The sequence below is a fragment of the Rattus rattus genome, chromosome 12 (genome assembly GCF_011064425.1).
Source record: "Rattus rattus isolate New Zealand chromosome 12, Rrattus_CSIRO_v1, whole genome shotgun sequence".
In the NCBI taxonomy this organism is placed as follows: domain Eukaryota; kingdom Metazoa; phylum Chordata; class Mammalia; order Rodentia; family Muridae; genus Rattus; species Rattus rattus.
Genome location: NC_046165.1, coordinates 3,653,977 through 3,672,887, shown reverse-complemented (window position 1 = coordinate 3,672,887; position 18,911 = coordinate 3,653,977). Strand labels below are relative to the sequence as shown.

At 47.2% G+C, this 18,911-nt stretch overlaps 1 protein-coding gene across 2 annotated transcripts in view; it reads left to right on the top strand.

Moving 5' to 3' along the window:
* The first annotated feature begins 1,433 nt into the window (after positions 1–1,433).
* Positions 1,434–18,911, top strand: part of Farp1 (FERM, ARH/RhoGEF and pleckstrin domain protein 1) — a 73,248-nt gene continuing 55,770 nt past the window's right edge. For both annotated transcript variants that reach the window (XM_032917338.1, XM_032917337.1), the window contains exons 1-3: positions 1,434–1,684; positions 11,592–11,634; positions 15,232–15,310. In XM_032917338.1, the coding sequence (XP_032773229.1) occupies positions 1,439–1,684; positions 11,592–11,634; positions 15,232–15,310 (368 nt within the window). In that variant the 5' untranslated portion in view covers positions 1,434–1,438. The remainder of the gene's footprint in view (positions 1,685–11,591; positions 11,635–15,231; positions 15,311–18,911) is intronic.

Sequence of the window (18,911 nt, the reverse complement as noted above, 5' to 3'; positions counted from 1 at the left end):
GGAGGCTGTGAAATGGACTGTAATCTGTCTTTTAGAGGAGGAGGAGGAAGAAGGAAGACAGACAGATGGACAGACAGACAGACAGTATGGCATAGGAATTCTTCCACAATGTCTTAGTCCATGGTCCATTTTTTTTTTCTTTTCTTTTTTTCGGAGCTGGGGACCGAACCCAGGGCCTTGTGCTTGCTAGACAAGCGCTCTACCACTGAGCTAAATCCCCAACCCCCATGGTCCATTTTTAAAGTGATGTTTTTGTTACGGTGTGTGAGTTTTGCTGGAGTTAGTGAAGGAAAGAAGGTTCTAGGAAAAATTGGCAGCCCACAAACTTAATCATGCAGCTTCCTGCATGCTAGTGTGAGAAAATGAACTTAGAACCAAGGATTAGTAAAAGCAAGTCCACGTCCCTGTCTGTCAGCCTACCTGGGAAATGGCCGTCATACATACGGCATATCACAGACAGCAGATAACAGTACCACGGTGGCAGAAAGCAGAGTTGGTGACCCCGTAGTCTGTGGTCCTCTCTTATGTCCCTACCTTTGGATAAGTGTGCATGGGTGTGTCTGTGCATTTTATTGGGCAGAAGGGAGATTTCTGGTAGTGTCTGTGCATGTGACCCATGGCCACAGTGAGCTGAGATTATCCACAGACGATGTCATACACCCGCAGGAGGTAGCTGTGGGTCTCTTCCAGATTGCCATGATGGCAGCCGTGGGACCATAAAGCAGTGTCTATTAGAGGAACGAAAGCACATAATACACCATGCTGAACCACCTTTATTGAGCCCTGTGGCCGTGCGAGGACAGGCTAATGGGCACACTCATTGTCCCTGTCAGGTCTCAGCCCTCACTGTCATTAGGTATGGTGAGTTAGTTGGCTCCTAACTGTTACGTGGGTATTGGATGAGAAGTGGAAACATAAAACCAGTGACTTTTGCCTCCCAAGGTTTGATGCGTGTGGTAGAATTCGATCCATCATAGCAGCAAGACTTAAGAACCCATGGAGTTGTAAAGAGAAGCCAAGGCATGAGTCTAAGTGGAGTATTGCACATGTCACTCCCTTCTCTTCCCTCGAGTACCTGGGAATTGAACTTAGGTCAGTTGTCAGGCTTGGTAGCAAGCCCTTTTACCTGCTGAGCCATCTCCCCTGCCCTAGCTTAACAGTGGAGTGCTGCAGGGAGAGAAACACAATTCCCTGATCTGTGTGCCGCAAACCCAAAACCCTCTCAGAAACAGATGCTAAGCATGCTCGTGTGTGCCCGTCATCCCAGCTCTCAGAGGATGAGGCAGGAGGATTGGGTGTTCAAGACCAGGCTGGGCACCACAGCCACACTCTGAAGAGAAACGACTAAAGCACCTTGTTATTGGAAAATGGGGGAGAAAGTGACTTAATCTCCAAGTCTGGAGTCAGCAAGAGCACAAATACAGAAGGGACACCCAGGATGTCACGGGGTGGGCGGGTGGTGGCAAGTCCTGCTGACCCCGTGTGTACCCCTCTGACTGGAAGATGGGGAGCAGCGTGGTTTGTGTGCCTGGGTGCCTCTAGCAGAGATGTCTGTAACCCCGGTTCTCTCTGTCCACAGCAACGGGCACCGGGGAAGGTCCTGTTTGACGCCGTGTGCAACCACCTCAACCTTGTGGAGGGCGACTACTTCGGCCTGGAGTTCCCTGACCACAGAAAGATCGTGGTAAGAGACACGAGGGGGCGCCAGAGTCTTGTTGCCTTACCATCTGTTCATCTTCAGGGTGAGGGATTGCTGCCTCTTTGATTGGGCAGAAATAAATACAAGGAGAGCACTCCCATCTATTATTTAAATACGTATTCGGTTAAACGTACAAAATGCATGCAACAGAAATCTGTGCCTAGACCAGCGGTGTCTAAGGACACAGAGACTGGAAACAGCCCCCTTCACTCTGCCTCCACTCCGTAGTTCTGTTGCTTTATCATACACATCCATCTGTGTTTCAGGTAAAAGTCTGTGGAGTGTGTGTGCCAAGACACAGCTCGGCCGTGCACCGAGGAAGCCCTTTACGGCTCCGTCTTTATTTCCTCGCTCCAGAGGGAATTCTCATCATGAGTCCTCCTCTTCTGTTTTCCCCAGTTGTCCACGTCATCTCCACCTTGTGATATAAATGACGGACTATGGTTTTTCCTTTTCTAACACAGGTGATGCTGCAATAGACAGACTAGCAATCAGATTTCTATAGTTTGAAGCCAACGGTGCGGCAAAGCCCAGTGCATAGGTCCCGCTGCTTAAAAGTTTGCAAAACACCTAAAACTATGCTCTAAAAAGGTTTGACCATTTTGAATCCCAAACTTAGAGCTTCCTGGTATGGTCTTCGTTTTGGTCAATGGCTGATTTCTCTGTTATTAGCAGTAGGCTGATTGGCTACATTCCCACGCAGCCGTTCATAGTCTACAGAGTAATACAGAGGACTCATCCCTCTTCTGGGGACACCATAATGCTGATATAGAGAACCTGTAAGCTACAAGGGGTCAGGCTTGAGCCAGGGGACAGTACAGGACTGTGCCAGGTCTCCACAGAGCCAGCGTGCGTTGGGGCAGTAGGAACGACAAGCAAAGGGAAGTAGCATCAAAATCTAGGAAGAGTGTGTCCCCGGGAAAGATGCGGGATGGGGAAGCCCTGCTGTCCTGAGCTGGGCACACAGCTAGTGGCACTTGATCTGGTAACCCAGAGTGAGGCAAGTGAGATTCCTCTGAGTGTCTCTAAACACTCTGCCTTTGGCCTCCCCTTTCTGTGATTTCTGTTTGTTCGTTTGCAGCAGTGTCTAGGGTCTTTCATACACTAGACTCTGCAAGCTTTATCCCTAGCCCATGCCATCCTCTCCTAGTCAGGACCATAATTGTAAGCTTCCCTGACACAGTCCTTTCTCTAATGCCGTGAGTGGCCACAGACCTGCTGACTTGTAAGCCCCCACTCACCTGACAGCTCTGTGTCTCCACTGAGTCGTCGTGAATGTAGAAGAAACATGGGTTGAAGTGTCAGGCGTCGAGAGGCATGGTTCCCGTTCACTAGAGGAGTCCAGGAAGCCACAATTACCGTGTAGGCCGGTTGGAGCATTGCCGTTGGATCGAGCGTTGTTTCACAAGCTCATTTTATGTTAAAGTAATGGTTTTCCAGACACGCAAAGACACACCGGCTTGTTATTTCTAACAAGCCTGCTGGGCGCCTGCCCAAATTGCCCCGTGCTCCTAATGGCCTCGTGTTCCTGGGCTTGTCTGAGTCCTGCCCAACCAGAGTAGCCTTTCTGCGGCTGAGGTCGGTAGAGGGGTCTAAGATTCTGCACGCTGGGCTCTCAACTATCTAATGGTAGAACTGTCTAATGGCTCCAGCCACACCCTTCTTACTTCAGTCTGTCTTTCTGTGCAACCCTAGGGACTTCTCTATGTCAGGCCTAAGGCTCTAAAGAAAAAGGCTTGATTGCTATGATCCATGATAGCCCTTAAAAATGTGTACAACTACGAGAACCAAACAAAGAAATGTCAGTGATGACGTAGAAAGAGCGCTTACTCTTACGTAATGGCAATAGAAACATGAGACTTGGGAGGGTAACTCAGTGAAAGCAAATGGTCAGGCGATGGGTTCACCTCCCAGACTCCCCACTGTTGTGTTTTATAAAAAGATAAGGAGAGAAGGAATATGTTTGCTGGATGTGCAGTCAGATGTGGGGGAAGGGGGTGCTTCCACAGGCCCATGCTGAGGCATCCCTGAGGAACCAGCCGCAGGATGGTATAGTATAGAATAGAGTTTATTCAGGCCAAGCATATGCTAGGCAGATACTCTACCGCTGAACCGTACCTCCAGCCCAGAGCATATTTTTCCCTAGAAAGGAAAACAAAGGTTTGCCATAGCCTTAAGATGTGTTTCTCACGGTTGTGCATAAGCAAATGGTGATTATTAAATTGTCAGTTGGAGAACTTGTCCTGTACCTTGCTAGTCAGCAGAGGTTGTCACATGCTTATCGTGAGTTTACCTCCTGCTGCTCCCTGGGCCAGACAGTTTCTGTCCCTGAAGGATCTCTCACACACTTAGTACACCCACATAGACACATAGTGCAACTGTATACACACATGGTGTACCAGATCACACCCATAGTTCACCTGCTCAGACAGTTTACCTGAGCACACACATAGTACACCTAGTACACCCACACAGACACATAGTACACGCACGCACATACATAGTACACCTTCACAGACACAAAGTGCACCTGTGTGCACACACAGTTCACCCACCCACCCAAACACACACCACACATAGTACAGCTGCGCAGACACATAGCACACCTCCACACACAAATAGTGCACTTGCATACACATGCATGGGGGAAAACCCACCATTGCATAATGGCCGTGATAATTTTTAATTCATACGACTTTTGTGCATCATGAAATATAATTCTTCATTAAGTGTTCTCTACCCACCCCCACTCCCCGACATACACACTTAAAACCGTTAGCCTGTTTGCTCCAGAACCATATCAAAACTGGCCACAGTACAGATTTGACCCACGCCCCACAATCACCAATGTCTGCTTGGTTTTATTCCTCTCAGATAGGTATTCTCCCATCCATAAATGTCAGCAGACAAGTTCAGGGAGATTCTTACCCAGCCCTTCACAATGAAACAGGTAGCCATGGTCCTCCCCTCAGGCCTGCTTAGCCCAAGCACTGTGTTCTATCTGTCACCTTTGTTGTCTGTCCTCAGACCTCCTTATTGCAGGAGCCGCTCCATCCAGCCCAGAGAGCTGGGTAGATAACATTTATTTCCCCCAGTGATGGAATGAGCACAGGAAGGGCATCTGGCACATGGTAGACACTTAAGTCTTTTGGATTCTATCTACCCTTGGGTCCTAACTCAGAAGCCCCTCAGGCGAGCCCAGCAGTCTTTAAAGAGACATTGTTTCTAGGCTGAATGAATCAGCCTGATTTCTTTTGTCAGTCTGGGTACTCAAGGGAAAAGCCCGATATTTTGTTTCCTGTGTCCCTTCTAGCTGGGAGGAGAAGAGAAAAAAAGTCGCCTGTGGCAAGTGGGCTTTTGATGGGTTTTAAGTCAGAAACTGCAGTCATTTGGTATGACAGGTGTCCCTGCTGGCTGTCCTTTATTAATGAACAGCCACAGTCCCTCACCTTGCTTCCTCCCTGGAGGCTGACTCTGAGGCACCACTGGGCGCTGTGAGGAACATGCCAGGTGTAATGGATTAAAAATATCTCAGGACAAGGATACCCGGGGCACGTGGTGAGCTAGGGGAGGTGAGGGAGTAGGTCAGCTCTGTCACCACTGCAGGGTCTGACGCCGCGTGCCAACAGGTGGCTCCAGAGTGACAGGCCCAAGTGCTGAGGCCCTCTGCCAGCAGTGCTGTATACTTCAGAGTTTGCTCAGTGGGCAGGCCTAGCTCCTGCCGTGGCTTCCCGGCACATTTTTAGAAAAAGAAAACCCACCGTAGCCAAATGACGTCGTTTAAAGTGAATATTTCAAAGGTAACCATAATTAAACAAGTAACTTACAAGTAGGTAACACGGAATACTTGCCGTTTTACAAATGCTGTGGCTAAGGGGTTGGGGATTTAGCTCAGTGGCAGAGCGCTTGCCTAGGAAGCGCAAGGCCCTGGGTTCGATCCCCAGCTCCGAAAAAAAAGAACAAAAAAAAAAAAAAAAAATACGAATGCTGTGGCTGAGGTCCATGGCTGACCCCCATCTTAAAAAGCACATTTGGTGGCCGAGGAATGCATCTTAATGGTAGAGTCCAGCATACTCAAGGTCTCGAGTCACCAGCATCCTGCCGTATTAGTTAACTGATTAAAAATAGGAATCTCAGGATCAAGGTTTCTAGACAGCCCAGGTAACCCCTGCCCCCCATACTCCCACACCCCAGACTCAGGCTTTGTAACATTAAACCTTGCCTTTATTATAAAATTTCCTTTTGCAGAGATCTGGAATAGCAAGATCTGTTTAAATGCGCTTGGTGCACAACTGCATAGGTAGAGCCTGTACCATAATGGACTTTGTGTTTTGGTTTACAGATCTGCCTTGTACTTTTTTTTTTTTAATTTAAAGCTCTTCTTGTAAGTTAGTATGAACACTCTGTAATGTAGGGTTCAAATGTGCTCAGTTTCCTTTAGCAGGTCAGTATTGGGTGCTTGATAGGAATACTCACCTAGCTTGAAAGAAATTTAATTAATTTAGCCAGATCTGGATCACAGTCCTGGGCTGGACGCTAGTTTTGACAGACCATTAGCTGGAATGTTCTTCACTTGATGGGGGTCGGGGGTGGCGGATTGGTAAATACTGTCGAGAGTGTCTGATGTGAAGAAAGGTTATGGAATGAACAGGTAGAAATGATTGGTGGTTAGGAAGTTGGTTTTAAATCCCTGTGATCTTACTTGAGTTTTACAAGTGTCTGCACTTTGATAGCTCCAGACAGCACACTGAGCGAGTGATCTGAAAATAGGTGAACCAAGGCCTTGATTCTCCAGTGCAACCCCCAGAGCAGCAGGATGCATCAGAATCCCCCGAAACTGCCTGCAGAATACGCTCAGGCTTACCCTGGATCAGGAACTCAGGCGTGTGTGTGTGTGTGTGTGTGTGTGTGTGTGTGTGTGTGTGTGCATGCGTGTGTGCATGCGTGTGTGTGCATGCGTGTGTGTGCTTATGTGTGTGTGTGCATGTGTGTGTGCGTGCGTGCGTGCATGCATGTGTGTATGTGTGTGTGTGCGCGTGCGTGTGTGTGTGCATGCATGCATGTGTGTATGTGTGTGTGTGTGCTCAAGTTCATGGCCAGGTGCATTGGCCCTTGCCTGTAGTTCCAGCACTGGGAGGCTGATGCAGGTTTGTCTCCCAAGTCTAGGAATTCAAGAGCCACCTAGTCAATATATCTAAACCTATCTCAAGGTCTTAGGGTCTAGGTCAGTGTTGAGCATACACCTTTGATCCCAGGTACATCTGCGTGAGTTCAAGGCCCATCTGATCTGTAGAGAGAGCTACAGGCCAGCCGAGGCAACCCAGTGAGACCCTGTCTCATTTAAGTTGGGGGAGGGGGTTTTGTATAAAGGAATTTAAAAACAGAAAGCCTTGAGGATGATTTCGACACTCCTCTCTGAGATCCACTTCACTAAACAGTCAACTATGGAAGGCTCATAAGTTTTGTACTATTGTTTGTTTCATTACGAGGCCTGTCTTTGTAGCCCTGGTTGTTCTGTTCTCAGTCCTCCCAGTGTTGGGGATTACAGGCGTGAGCCGCCCTACCCATCCAGAGGATGTTTTGAAATCTACATGTTTTTAAATGTCATGTCATGACTTTTGACTTGCTATGTGGACATTTCTCATTCACTTTAAAAACGCTTTCAAATTTCTCTTTGATTTTTCTTTCAAGAAGTTAGTTCATTGTGAGCATACAGAGGTTTCTCTCATTTTTTGATTTGTTGGTTTTTTTTTTTTTTAAATTAATTTCCTAATGGCTGAGGAATGTAGTTTGTATAACACAACACTTTTAAAAATAGTTGGCTCCTGGCCCAGGACATGACCCATCTTGGTAAGTAGTTTACACGCACACAAGAAGGACGTAAACACACCCTCACGGCATTTCCGGCACATAGGAGAGCATTCCTGGGTGGACAGCAGAGCTGAGAAAGCCAGTGGCCCAGACATTGTCACCACATAGTGGTAGCACGATCAGGTTAAGCATGGGGCAGCTATGGGGTGCATTCCTTCGGGATTCCCATCTGACCTAGCATTTGTCCATCCACGGGTTTTCCTCACAGGGTGTGTTTTCCCTCTGAGAGTTTAGCCTGTCCTTTCACACCTCTTCTGTCTCAGTGTTTTAAGTGGATAAGTGTCTAGAAATTGTCATTCTTTTTTTCCTCTGCTGCTTTCCTCTCAGGCTCCTGGGCTAGTTTGGGTTGAGTTTTTATTTCCCCCGTGGGCCTCCTTTTCCTGATTCTGTGCCTGGCGACTTTGGTGGTCAGCTGAGTGCTGGGTGCTGTGAACTTGGCCCTGTGATGCTCTCTGCCTTTGTCTCCTCTGTGTTCTGCTGAGCTTGCTCTGGGTGCAGTTACCAGGAAACCATTTGGACCTTTCATCTTAAACTCTAAAACTGGTTGGGTGGGATGCTTCTATAGCCTGCCTCCTCATGGCTGTCTGCAGGCCCACAGAACCATGGGCTTTTCTAGCCTGGCTGGTGGGAGTCTATGCTATTCCTGGCTTCCTGCGAACCAGATATTATTATCCCCAATATGTCCTGGAGGTTTTTCTGGATTGGAGATGCCTCGGTCACACCAAGCATGAAGACCTCAATTCAGACCCCCAGAACCTACAGGGAACAAGGAATAGCACGTCAGTAATTCTAGCACTGAGGTGGGGTTGGGGATAAGGGGACAGGCAGATTCCTGAAACTCATTGAAACAGTCCATTGGTGAGCTCCAGATCACTTCTGTGAGAGAAACTGTCTCAAAAGTGGAGCTTGTGATTAAGAAAGACAACTGATAATGGTCTCCGATTGCACATGTGTGTGCCTGTGTGTGTGCATGCCCAAGTGTGTGTGTTTGTGCACACACAGGTATGCCTGTGTGTGTGAATGTCTCTCTGTGTGTGCACAGGTTCATACTTGTGTGTGTGCCTGTGTTTGCATGCGTATGTGCATGCGTGTGCGTGTGTGAATGTCTCTGTGTGTATGCACAGGGGCACAGGTGCGTTGCGTGTGTGTGCATGCCTGTGTGTGCACACAGGTGCATGTGTGTTCATGTGAGTGTGTGCATGTGCGTGTGTGTCCCTTTAGCGCTCATATCCAACTTATCAGTAAGTCCCATTTGTTTTTAGATAATGAGGCAGAGAGACTAACTGCTTGATGCAGTGGGGACCAAACCTCCTCCTTTATAATGACCTGCTTCGATAGCTGAATTGTTCTATTCCTGTGACCAGATGAGGCTAGCTACTGAGTTCCATGCTGGCCAGGGCTACAGAGTGAGAATGTCTCAAACACAAATGGTGAAGAGCATCATAGTTAATCCTGCCTGGTAACACATCATGTAGAAACCCATTACTTTATTTCCTTGCTTTATTTAGGCTGTTGTAAAAATTTTATCACTGTCATAAAAACGTTAAGGTTAGCATTCATTGGATATACATTTTGTGTGCACAAATACACGTTTACCAGACACAGGTGACCAGACAGAGGAAGATGTGAAGAGACACCTGCTGCAGCACCTGGAACATCTGCAGCCCAGCTGTGCCAACACACCACCTGTAAATAAGAGTTGTGCCCTGGCCATCTTCAGTGATGACACACACATGCACAAACACACACACACACACATGCACGTATACACACATACACACACATGCACGTGTACACACATACACACAGGTATACATACATGCACAACATGCACACGAATGCACAGGCCCTCACACATGCACAGACATGTGCACACACATACATGCGTGTGTTTAGTGCTCGAAGTGGTATTCCCTTGTTGTAATTTGCATTTTCAGCACAAATCATTCCCCACTGTCAGCATTTTCTTTGCCTTTGAAAATTTCTCTTTGTAAATACCTGTCACCCCGACATCATTTCTGCAGGCAGCGTCTGTCTCTCACTTTTCCTTTCACCACGAGGATTTTATTAACCTTGGTTCTGTCCTATGAGCAAAGAGAACCCCTTTCAACGGACCAGCAATTCAAGGACAGTTTTTAAAAAGCAGCGCATAGACTGTGTGCTTAACTTGTGTTTTATTAATCAGGCCAGCTGTTCTTTCTCTGATTTGAACTCTATGCAGGGGGCATGGAGGTGAGAAAGAGCTAGGACTTGAGGGTGAGGGAACCCAGTTCAGTCCTAGCTAGGCATCTGGGATGGGTCATGTACCATGCATGGCTCAGGTTTCTCTCCTGGATCCCAGGAGTCCCTCTGGCTTGCTTCGAGGAGTAAATAACTTTAGGTAGTGTATGAGGTATGACATAGCATGTATGTAGATAACGTGTGATAGTAGATAGTCTATGATATATAATAATCTATAAATCCCCCCATCGTCCCTCAAGGATTTTCTATTTTGTGTATAGACAACCACATATGTATTTCATTCAGCCACGAATGTGATCATTCATTAACTGCTCATTCATTAAAATCTTCAGAATGGGTAAATAGGCTAAAAGCACACACAAGATTAAAAATTTTTAGTTTTAAAAATATGTTTATTTTTATTGGTTTTGAACCACGTGTGGGTGTGTGTCTATGTGTGGGTATATGCACATGCGTGCAGGTACCCGCCTATGGAGGCCCGACACACCAGATTCCCCGCAGCTGGAGTTACAGATGGTTGTTAACTGCCAGACATGGCACTAGGAACTGAACCTGGGTCTGCTGGAGCCCTGCGCTCCTGACCCTTCCCAGCAGCACTGAAAATTTATTGTTTTTAATTTAACTCTTTTCCATTACCCTGAGCATTCATTCTACTGTTGAGGGCTCCTTCCACCCGTCAGCCATTCATCTGAACCTGAGAAAGGGTGTTTTTACATGCTATATGTATATACGTGTTTCGCCTACATGTATGTAAGAGTACCACCTCTATGTAATGTGCACAGAGGCCAGAGAGGTGTCAGATCCCCTGGAACTGGAGTTACTGACTGTCATGCTATTGGGAGTGAACCCAGGTCTTCCAAAAGAGCAGCCAATGTTCTTATCCACTGAGCCATCTCCAGCCCCTTACAAAGGTTTTAATGGCCATAGTATCTGCAGGCTGTACACTGGTGCATAGTATCTACAGGCTGTACAGTAGTGCATATCTGCAGGCTGTACACTAGTGCATAGTATCTGCAGGCTGTACAGCAGTGCATATCTGCAGGCTGTACACTAGTGCATATCTGCAGGCTGTACACTAGTGCATAGTATCTGCAGGCTGTACACTAGTGCATAGTATCTGCAGGCTGTACACTAGTGTATAGTATCTGCAGGCTGTACACTAATGCATAGTGTCTGCAGGCTGTACACTGGTGCATAGTATCTGCAGGCTGTACACTAGTGAATAGTATCTGCAGGATATACACTAGTGCATAGTATCTGCAGGCTGTACACTAGTGCATAGTATCTGCAGGCTGTACACTAGTGCATGGTATCTGCAGGATATACACTAGTGCATGGTATCTGCAGGCTGTACACTAGTGCATATCTGCAGGCTGTACACTAGTGCATAATATCTGCAGGCTGTACACTAGTGCATTCTGTAAAAGCAAAGCCTGGAGCAGTGCACATCTTCCAGAGCACCTGGGCTCAGTACCCAGCATGCATACAATGGCTCACAATCATCTAATACTCTAGTCCTAGGGGATCCAACACCCTCTTCTGGCTTCCAGGAGCACTGCACACATGTGGTGACCAGACATACATGCAGGTAAAATGCTCCAACACAGAAAACAATAAAATAAAAGATTTTAAAGGAGGCGGCACTGTGAAATGTTGTGTTCTAGAAGAAAAATATGCTCGCAACCTCATATTCTCAAAAATACTTTCAGTAGCTTGAAACGGTCTCAAGACCTTGCACATTCTCGCTGACGTCTGTCTCCATTTGCTTACTCCTCCTTAGGTGTGGCTGGATCTTCTGAAGCCCATTGTGAAGCAGATTCGAAGTGAGTATACCCTTCACACTCCCCGGTAACGGTAATGGCAGTTGTAAGGCCAGGTGATTCCCATGTGAAGGTGTCTTTTTGTCTGTGACATGAATCCCTAGAGATACAGATTCCCTGTTCCCCCGTGACAGCTTGTCATCACCCACTAATCCACAGACTATTAAAACAGGCAACTTCCGCCATTTCATACATAATCCTTTTGTAATCAAAACCTCTCCTGGAAATCAAATATCATCTTGATTAATGACTAATGCCTGCTATCAAGCCCTGGAATAATTGAGCTTGTCTCTTCTGTGCTGTTTGCTGTTTTTACTGCTCGGTGCTCAGGGGAAGGGTGGAGCCTTCTATTCTTGAAATAGACTCGAGGTTTTCTAATCTCCCTTTTCAGAGCCTGTGAAATCAGAATGCTAGCGTTGTCTGAGGAGAAAGTGCTTAATTGTGAGTGTGAGATTGTGTGTGCTTAAATGTGTGTCTGTGTGTGCGTGCATGCATGCATGTGTATGTGTGTTGTGTTTGTGTCTAAGTGTGTGTGTGTGTGTGGTCTGTGTGTTATGTATGTGTCTGTGAGTGTGTATGTGTGTGCTATGTATGGTACGTTATATGTCTGTGAGTGTGTGGTATGTATACATGGTATGTATGTGTCTGTGAGTGTATGTGTGTGGTGTGTGTGCATGTAGTATGTGTGATATGTATGTGTCTATTTGAGTATGTGCGTGTGTATGCCTGTGTGTATGTTTTGTGTGTGGTGGGTCTGTGTATTATGTATGTGTCTGTGAGTGTGTATGTGTGTGCTATGTATGTTATGTTATGTGTCTGTGAGTATGTGTGGTATGTATGTGTCTATTTGAGTGTGAGTGTGTGTGTGTGTGTGTGAGTATGTATGTGTTGTATGTAGGTATGAATGTTTGTGTCTGCGAGTATGTGTGGGGATGTGTGTGCCCGTGCACACGTGTATGTGTTGTGGTGTGTGTATCTGATGAATAAGCAGACCTCTAATGTGAGTCCGGCCTGCATATTAGAAAGAAGAGCTTGAGGGGCCATGAAAACAATAGGAAAGAGGAAACTTGTGCTTTGCTCTCCGTCTCCTGGCCCCTGAGCACCAGCTTTTCATTTTCTCTGTTTGAGATGAGCTGTGTTCTCAAAGGTTGTCCCAGACGGCCTAGATCGAGTTGACCAGAACTGCAGGCTTTAGAAGCACCTGAAGCTGGCTCACCTGATGCCCTCCTCACAGTTCTCTGATTGAGAAACGCCTCCAGGCCACTCTTACTGATTGCTGTGGGTGTAGAGACGGCAACAAAGTGTCTTCGAGGCCCTCCTACAATTACATTTGATCTCCAGTCATTTACATTAAACAATGACTCACAGTAAATGAGAGTCCCTCGGTCCTTTAATGTTCCCAGGATACAATAAGGGAGCTGGGGTACACACTGCTGACAGCAGCCACCCCCTGCCCAACCAGTGCAGGTAACCAGGACCTTACGTTCATGCTTCTCTCTGTGAATCCAGAAGACAGTCACTTATTCTTGTAGCGAAGCACGAGGGGCCCCCTTGTGGTAGGACAGCAGCCATGGTTGCAAAGTCATAACTGGATCAGGCCTGTTACAACCTCAGTGACTCCTCCCTGTGCTGCGACTGGCCCTGTGTGACAAAGCTGTCACTTGGCATTGACAACAGCATTGTTCTAGCTTTGGGTCCCTCTGGACCTGAATAGCTTCCTGAGTAGAGAGAAAGGCAATGAATGGCCTGTCTCTCTCATCCAACCATGGCTGTTCTCTCAATATCTGACTGACACGAAAGGATGCATTTCCCTCTCGCCTTGTGCTGTGAGGCATTCCACCTCTCCCTGAACTCCAGCCTGGCCTTGGAGCTGGTGCCACCGGTTCCCCTCATTTTTAGGGTTAACAAGGGAATATCTTAGGATCCTTAGCCTCAGCATTTCTTTTTTTTCTTTTTTTCTTTTTTTCCGGAGCTGGGGACCGAACCCAGGGCCTTGCGCTCGCTAGGCAAGCGCTCTACCACTGAGCTAAATCCCCAACCCCAGCCTCAGCATTTCTATGCTTTGTGTTAAAAGAAAAAAAATGTGTTTTGCACCATGTGCATGCAATGCCCAATTAGGCCAGAAGAGGGTGCCAGATTGCCTGGGAGCAAAGTAATGATCCTCTGTGTGGGTGCTGGGAATCAAACCCAGGTCCTCTGCTGGAGCAGCCAGTGCTCCTACCCACTGAGCCATCCTCCCTCCGGCCTCCATGCCTCGTCTTTTTCTTATCATTTGTATAAACACAGCCAACATCCTCACTTTAGAGTACATTGCTTTTACTTTTTATTTCTACACTTGAACATGTGATCATAAACAAGGTGTCCTGAAATCTCGTGTGTGTGTGTGTGTGTGTGTGTGTGTGTGTGTGTCTGTGTGTGCGTGCACGTATGTCACTACCTCAGCTATGGAGGATGTGCTTGGCGGGCACAGAGGCCCCAGTTTTAACCCAGGCTGCTCCTTCCTCCCGTCCATCAGTCACTGAGGAGCTGTGTTACCCTCCTTCCACATGGCAGCCCCTCTGAGGCTGTTACATCCAACAGTCTGAAGTCTCACATTGCAGATCACTACAGTATACTCTGTTTGGCTTTCTGGGTGAATCTGGGTTCTCCATCCACATGCTCCTCCATGTTCTTCAGTCCCCAGCCTTCCCGGTTTTGTTGTGGCTCCTGGAAATGTACTGCAGAGACTGTAAAACCGGACTATGGTGGCGGCCATGCATTGTGACAGCTGCCCCTAACCCGATGAACACTTTACATCTCCTCACCTCCCCCTCAGGTGACTCTACCTGTGGACAAAGGTAGCTGGTCTGCAATCACTGCCATCTGCCTTTAATCCCAGCCCCCAGGAGTCCGAGGCAGGCGGATCTCCATGAGTGCGAAGCCAGATGACACTATCTAGTGAGATCCTGTGTAAAAGAGAACCAAACAAATCAAACAAATCAAACCAACAAATCAATACCATCTGATTGGCTTCAATCGAATACAGCTGATTGATTTAAAAGCATTGGTGAAGAGCACTGACTGCTCTTCCAGAGAGCCTGGCTTCAATTCCCAGGACCCGAATGGCAACCCACAACTGTCTGTCACCCTCACACACACATGCATGCAGGCAGAACACCAATGCACTAAGCGAACACAAAAACAAACAGATAAATCAGGACCCGGGAGGCAGAGGCAGGCAGATCTCTGTGAGTTCCAGGCCAGCCTGGTCTACAGAGGGGCTCACGACAGCCAGAGCTGCAAGGAGAAACCTTGTCTCAGAAAACAAAGATAATCAACAAACCAGAAACACTTGGTGAAATACAGCTAATGATGAAAAATCCCAGAGGAAACAGAACAGATTTATGTAGTCCTGTGGACGGTTTCTTGGATGATGGTCTGTCACTAAGTTAGCAACTGTGACTATTCTGGCTTGGTGGTGGTGGTGGTGGTGGTGGTGGTGGTGGTGGTGGCCGAACTCTGGAAAGCTTGGGTAATGTCAATGAGCCTCCGAAACTCTTTCTTGGGGACCTGGGAAGCACGGGTCACCACACACCTTACCGATGTTCTCATTTGTTTCAGGGCCGAAGCACGTGCTTGTTAAATTTGTTGTGAAATTCTTCCCGCCCGACCACACCCAACTCCAGGAGGAACTCACCAGGTTAGTGGTTGTCAGCGGGGCGTTCTCACTAGAGTGTATAGAGGAAAAGCAGACAGGATTTATTTGACCATACCTGTTAAGTGCTACGGTTCCACCCTTCTCTCTTCCATCGATGCCTACAAGACAAAGGGGAGGAGACCATGTCTTGCTGCAGCCTGGGTTCTTTACAGCCATGATTGATTATGAAGTGAGGTGGTGTCATTTTCCATTCAATATTTGAAGACCTGCTTTTTCAGCTCAGCAATCCCATTCTTTGGCTTGACATTAAACAAAATCAATCTGAAATTTCTTTTTAAAAAAAATATATATATTTAATATATGTATATACATTATATACATACACACACACTGAGACTGTCTTCAGACACACCAGAAGAGATGGTTGTGAGCCACTATGTGGGTGCTGGGAATTGAACCCAGGACCTTTGGAAGAGCAGTCAGTGCTCTTAACCACCCAGCCATCTCTCCCACCCCCCAATCTGAGCTTTCTATACAGCCCCATCACTGTCCCCAGCACAGTTTGACGTCCAGGGTACCTGAAGTTGAGCCTCCCACACTCTCAAATTCCTGCGTAAGCAGAATTATGATGACGACTGTTGAGATTTTAGACACTTGTTGGTGCTGGATGGTAAAGAGAGGTGTCAGGACAGGGGGCTTTAGGGGAGGGACATGTGGACAGGAGCCCAGCACAGAGCTGGCTGCTATTAGCAGGACGAAAGTCCGTCTAGGTTTGCAGTTAGGATGGAGGTCCTCCAGGAATAGCAGGCGTCCCGTTTTCTATAGATAAAGTTGCACTCTGAGGCCTAGTGGAGCGGTATTCCTTTCTGACTGTTGATGTGCACATTCAGTGGTCAGCAGTCTGGACACTAGTGCCCAGGCTTCAAAGAGAGAGAAGACCCGACTTGGGGGTACACGGTGGAAGCAGTAACCAGGGGCTCCTTCTATAAGAATTCCCAGCTTTTCCCTTTCGTCTCATTTACATGTATTGAGTGTGTTGCATGTATTACCACATGTGTGTCTAGTGCCCCTCAGAGGCCAGTAGAGGACATCAGATCGCCCAGAACTGGAGTTAAGATTGTGAGCTGTTGTGTGGATGCTGAGATCTGAACCCAAGGCCTCTGTGGAACAGCAAGCGCTCTTAACCACTGAGCCATCTCTTAACCCCACCCCCATCCCCACCCCCTCTCCCACCCCCGACTTTCCTTGTGGCAGAGCTCAGAATTAATCCTCTTGTGCTGGAGAATGGAGCCATGCTTGGATTTCCCCTTTTCTCTCTGTGTCTGCCTATCTTCAGTAGGGTCAGTTCCCGTTCTCAGTCAAAAGATTCTACCAGAATTCTGTTGCAGACCGCCTGCAAAAGTCCCGCTTGAGTGGCGGGGAAACTAAGTTAATTTTACTAAGAAAGACTATGAGGACCTTTCAAATGAAACAAGTCAGACAGTCGATGTTTTGCAGAGTTCGAAGCAGAGGGATCGTGCGTGCGTGCGTGCGTGCGTGCGTGCGTGCGTGCGTGCGTATGCGCACGCCTGGGATGTGGGCCTGTAGTCTCCTGAAGCGAAGGTTCTCCGGTTGTTCCTGCTGGAAGCTTTTTGTGCTACTGTTTACATTTAGCCGCATTTAGCGCCTCCTGAGTAAGCCTGCGCCCTGGCTCCCATGGGCTTGATTGGAATCGCTTCCATTTATAGCACCAAAGGTGTCGCTAAGTCTCTGGAAGCAAGAACAGCCAGTACGTTCTGCTTACAGCTCCTGTGGTTAGGAAAGGCCACGGTTTCTCATGTTACCCCAAGCCTGGGAGAGACTAATCATAGCCAGAAGAAAAGCACGTCTCCTCCATATTCGTGTATACACTTCCAAGGCCCTCTGTTGTCACCCAATACCCGCAAAGCCTGTTAGACCCTGGCTGGAAATAATGTCCCAGAACATTGCTCTGTAGACACAGGACCTTGTGTTTGAGTTTATAAATTATTCAAAGTGCAATGCTTTTATAACGTAAAGCCCTGCCAGTTCAGAATTAAGGCCCATAGCTCTGTGAAGTCTTGGGTTCGGTGAGCAGGTACCACTGTCTGATTCAGAACCATGAGGTCGGTTCTTGTTCCCACTTTCCTTGCCTTCGGTTGTCTACTGGGAGGTGGGCAGTAGGTGTACAGAGCAGGAAGAAGGTTGCGAAGGTCACTGCTGTGAGTCACCAGCTCCCTAGTGTCATCGTGATTTATTTTCTGCCTACTACACAAGGATCACATTTTTTGGTTCCATTATCATCATCATCATCATCATCATCATCCCATCATCATCATCATTTTATTTTTTGCCTACTACCTTAAGCAATTTAAAGTTTTTTTTTTTATTTATTTATTATATATGTGCACTGTAGCTGTCAGACATCAGAAAAGGGCATCAGGTCTTATTGCAGATAGTTGTGAGCCACTATGTGGTTGCTGGGATTTGAACTCAGGACCTCTGGAAGAACAGTCAGTGCTCTTAACCACTGAGCCTTCTCTCCAGCCCCCATTATTATTTTTTAACACTAATATTTGTGATTGAATTGTTCCAGTTTCGTCCTCCCATGGATTATGTCTGATAAATCTGTCCTTTGATAGTCTCACACTTATATATGATGGGCATTCTGACCACTCTTCCCCTCTCCTCTTGCATCCATCCTCCTACCCGTCAGCCCACAACCCTGGGTCCCTTTTCCACATTCATGTCACTTGGTTGGTTGGTTTGTTCTGTGTGTATGAACAAGGCGGAGAGCCACTGAGTTTAACCACTGCTGTCTGTGTAACTGTGGGTTCGGAGCAGTCCATCATCTATGGTGAGCCTGGTGGACTCAACACTGAGTCCTGTCTAGTTGTTATGGAAACCTCTGGTAGGTACTCTTGACAGCCCTTTTCTTTTAAATGAATGAAAACCACGAACAACTTAGAGCTGAGGTGTAGCTGAGTAGCAGAGCACTTGTCTAGCAAATTGGTTGGTTCCTCTTCTGTTGACTAGCAAATCTGTTTCTCTTCTATTGACTTGTCTAGCAAATCTGTTACTCTTCTGTTGACTTGTCTAGCTAGCCAGTTACTCTTCTGTTGACTAGCAAATCTGTTTCTCTTCTATTGACTTGACTTGTCTAGCAAATCTATTTCTCTTCTATTGACTTGTCTAGCAAATCTGTTTCTCTTCTATCGACTTGTCTAGCAAATCTGTTACTCTTCTGTTGACTTGTCTAGCAAATTGGCTACTCCTCTATTGAAGTAAAAAAGTGCCATGAGCATGACCAAGGCACCAGTGACCGTGGAGGCTCACAGAAGAGTTCATTTGGGATCATGACTCTGGATGGTTAGAGGCCATGGTAGCCGAGCAGAGACTACAGGTTGCTGGTGGTGGCTGAACGGCCAGCTCAGAGCTCACATCTTAAAGCATTAACATGAAGCCAAAATGGTGAACTTGGAAAGTCAGGAGTCTTTAAACTGTCAGAACCCACCCCCAGGGACATACTCCCTCCACAAAGCCATACCTCTTAAACCTCCCCCAACAGTGCCTGGAATTGGCGACACCATGAACTGCTGACCAAATGCTCAAATATTTGAGACTGTGGGGGACATTCTCATCCAAA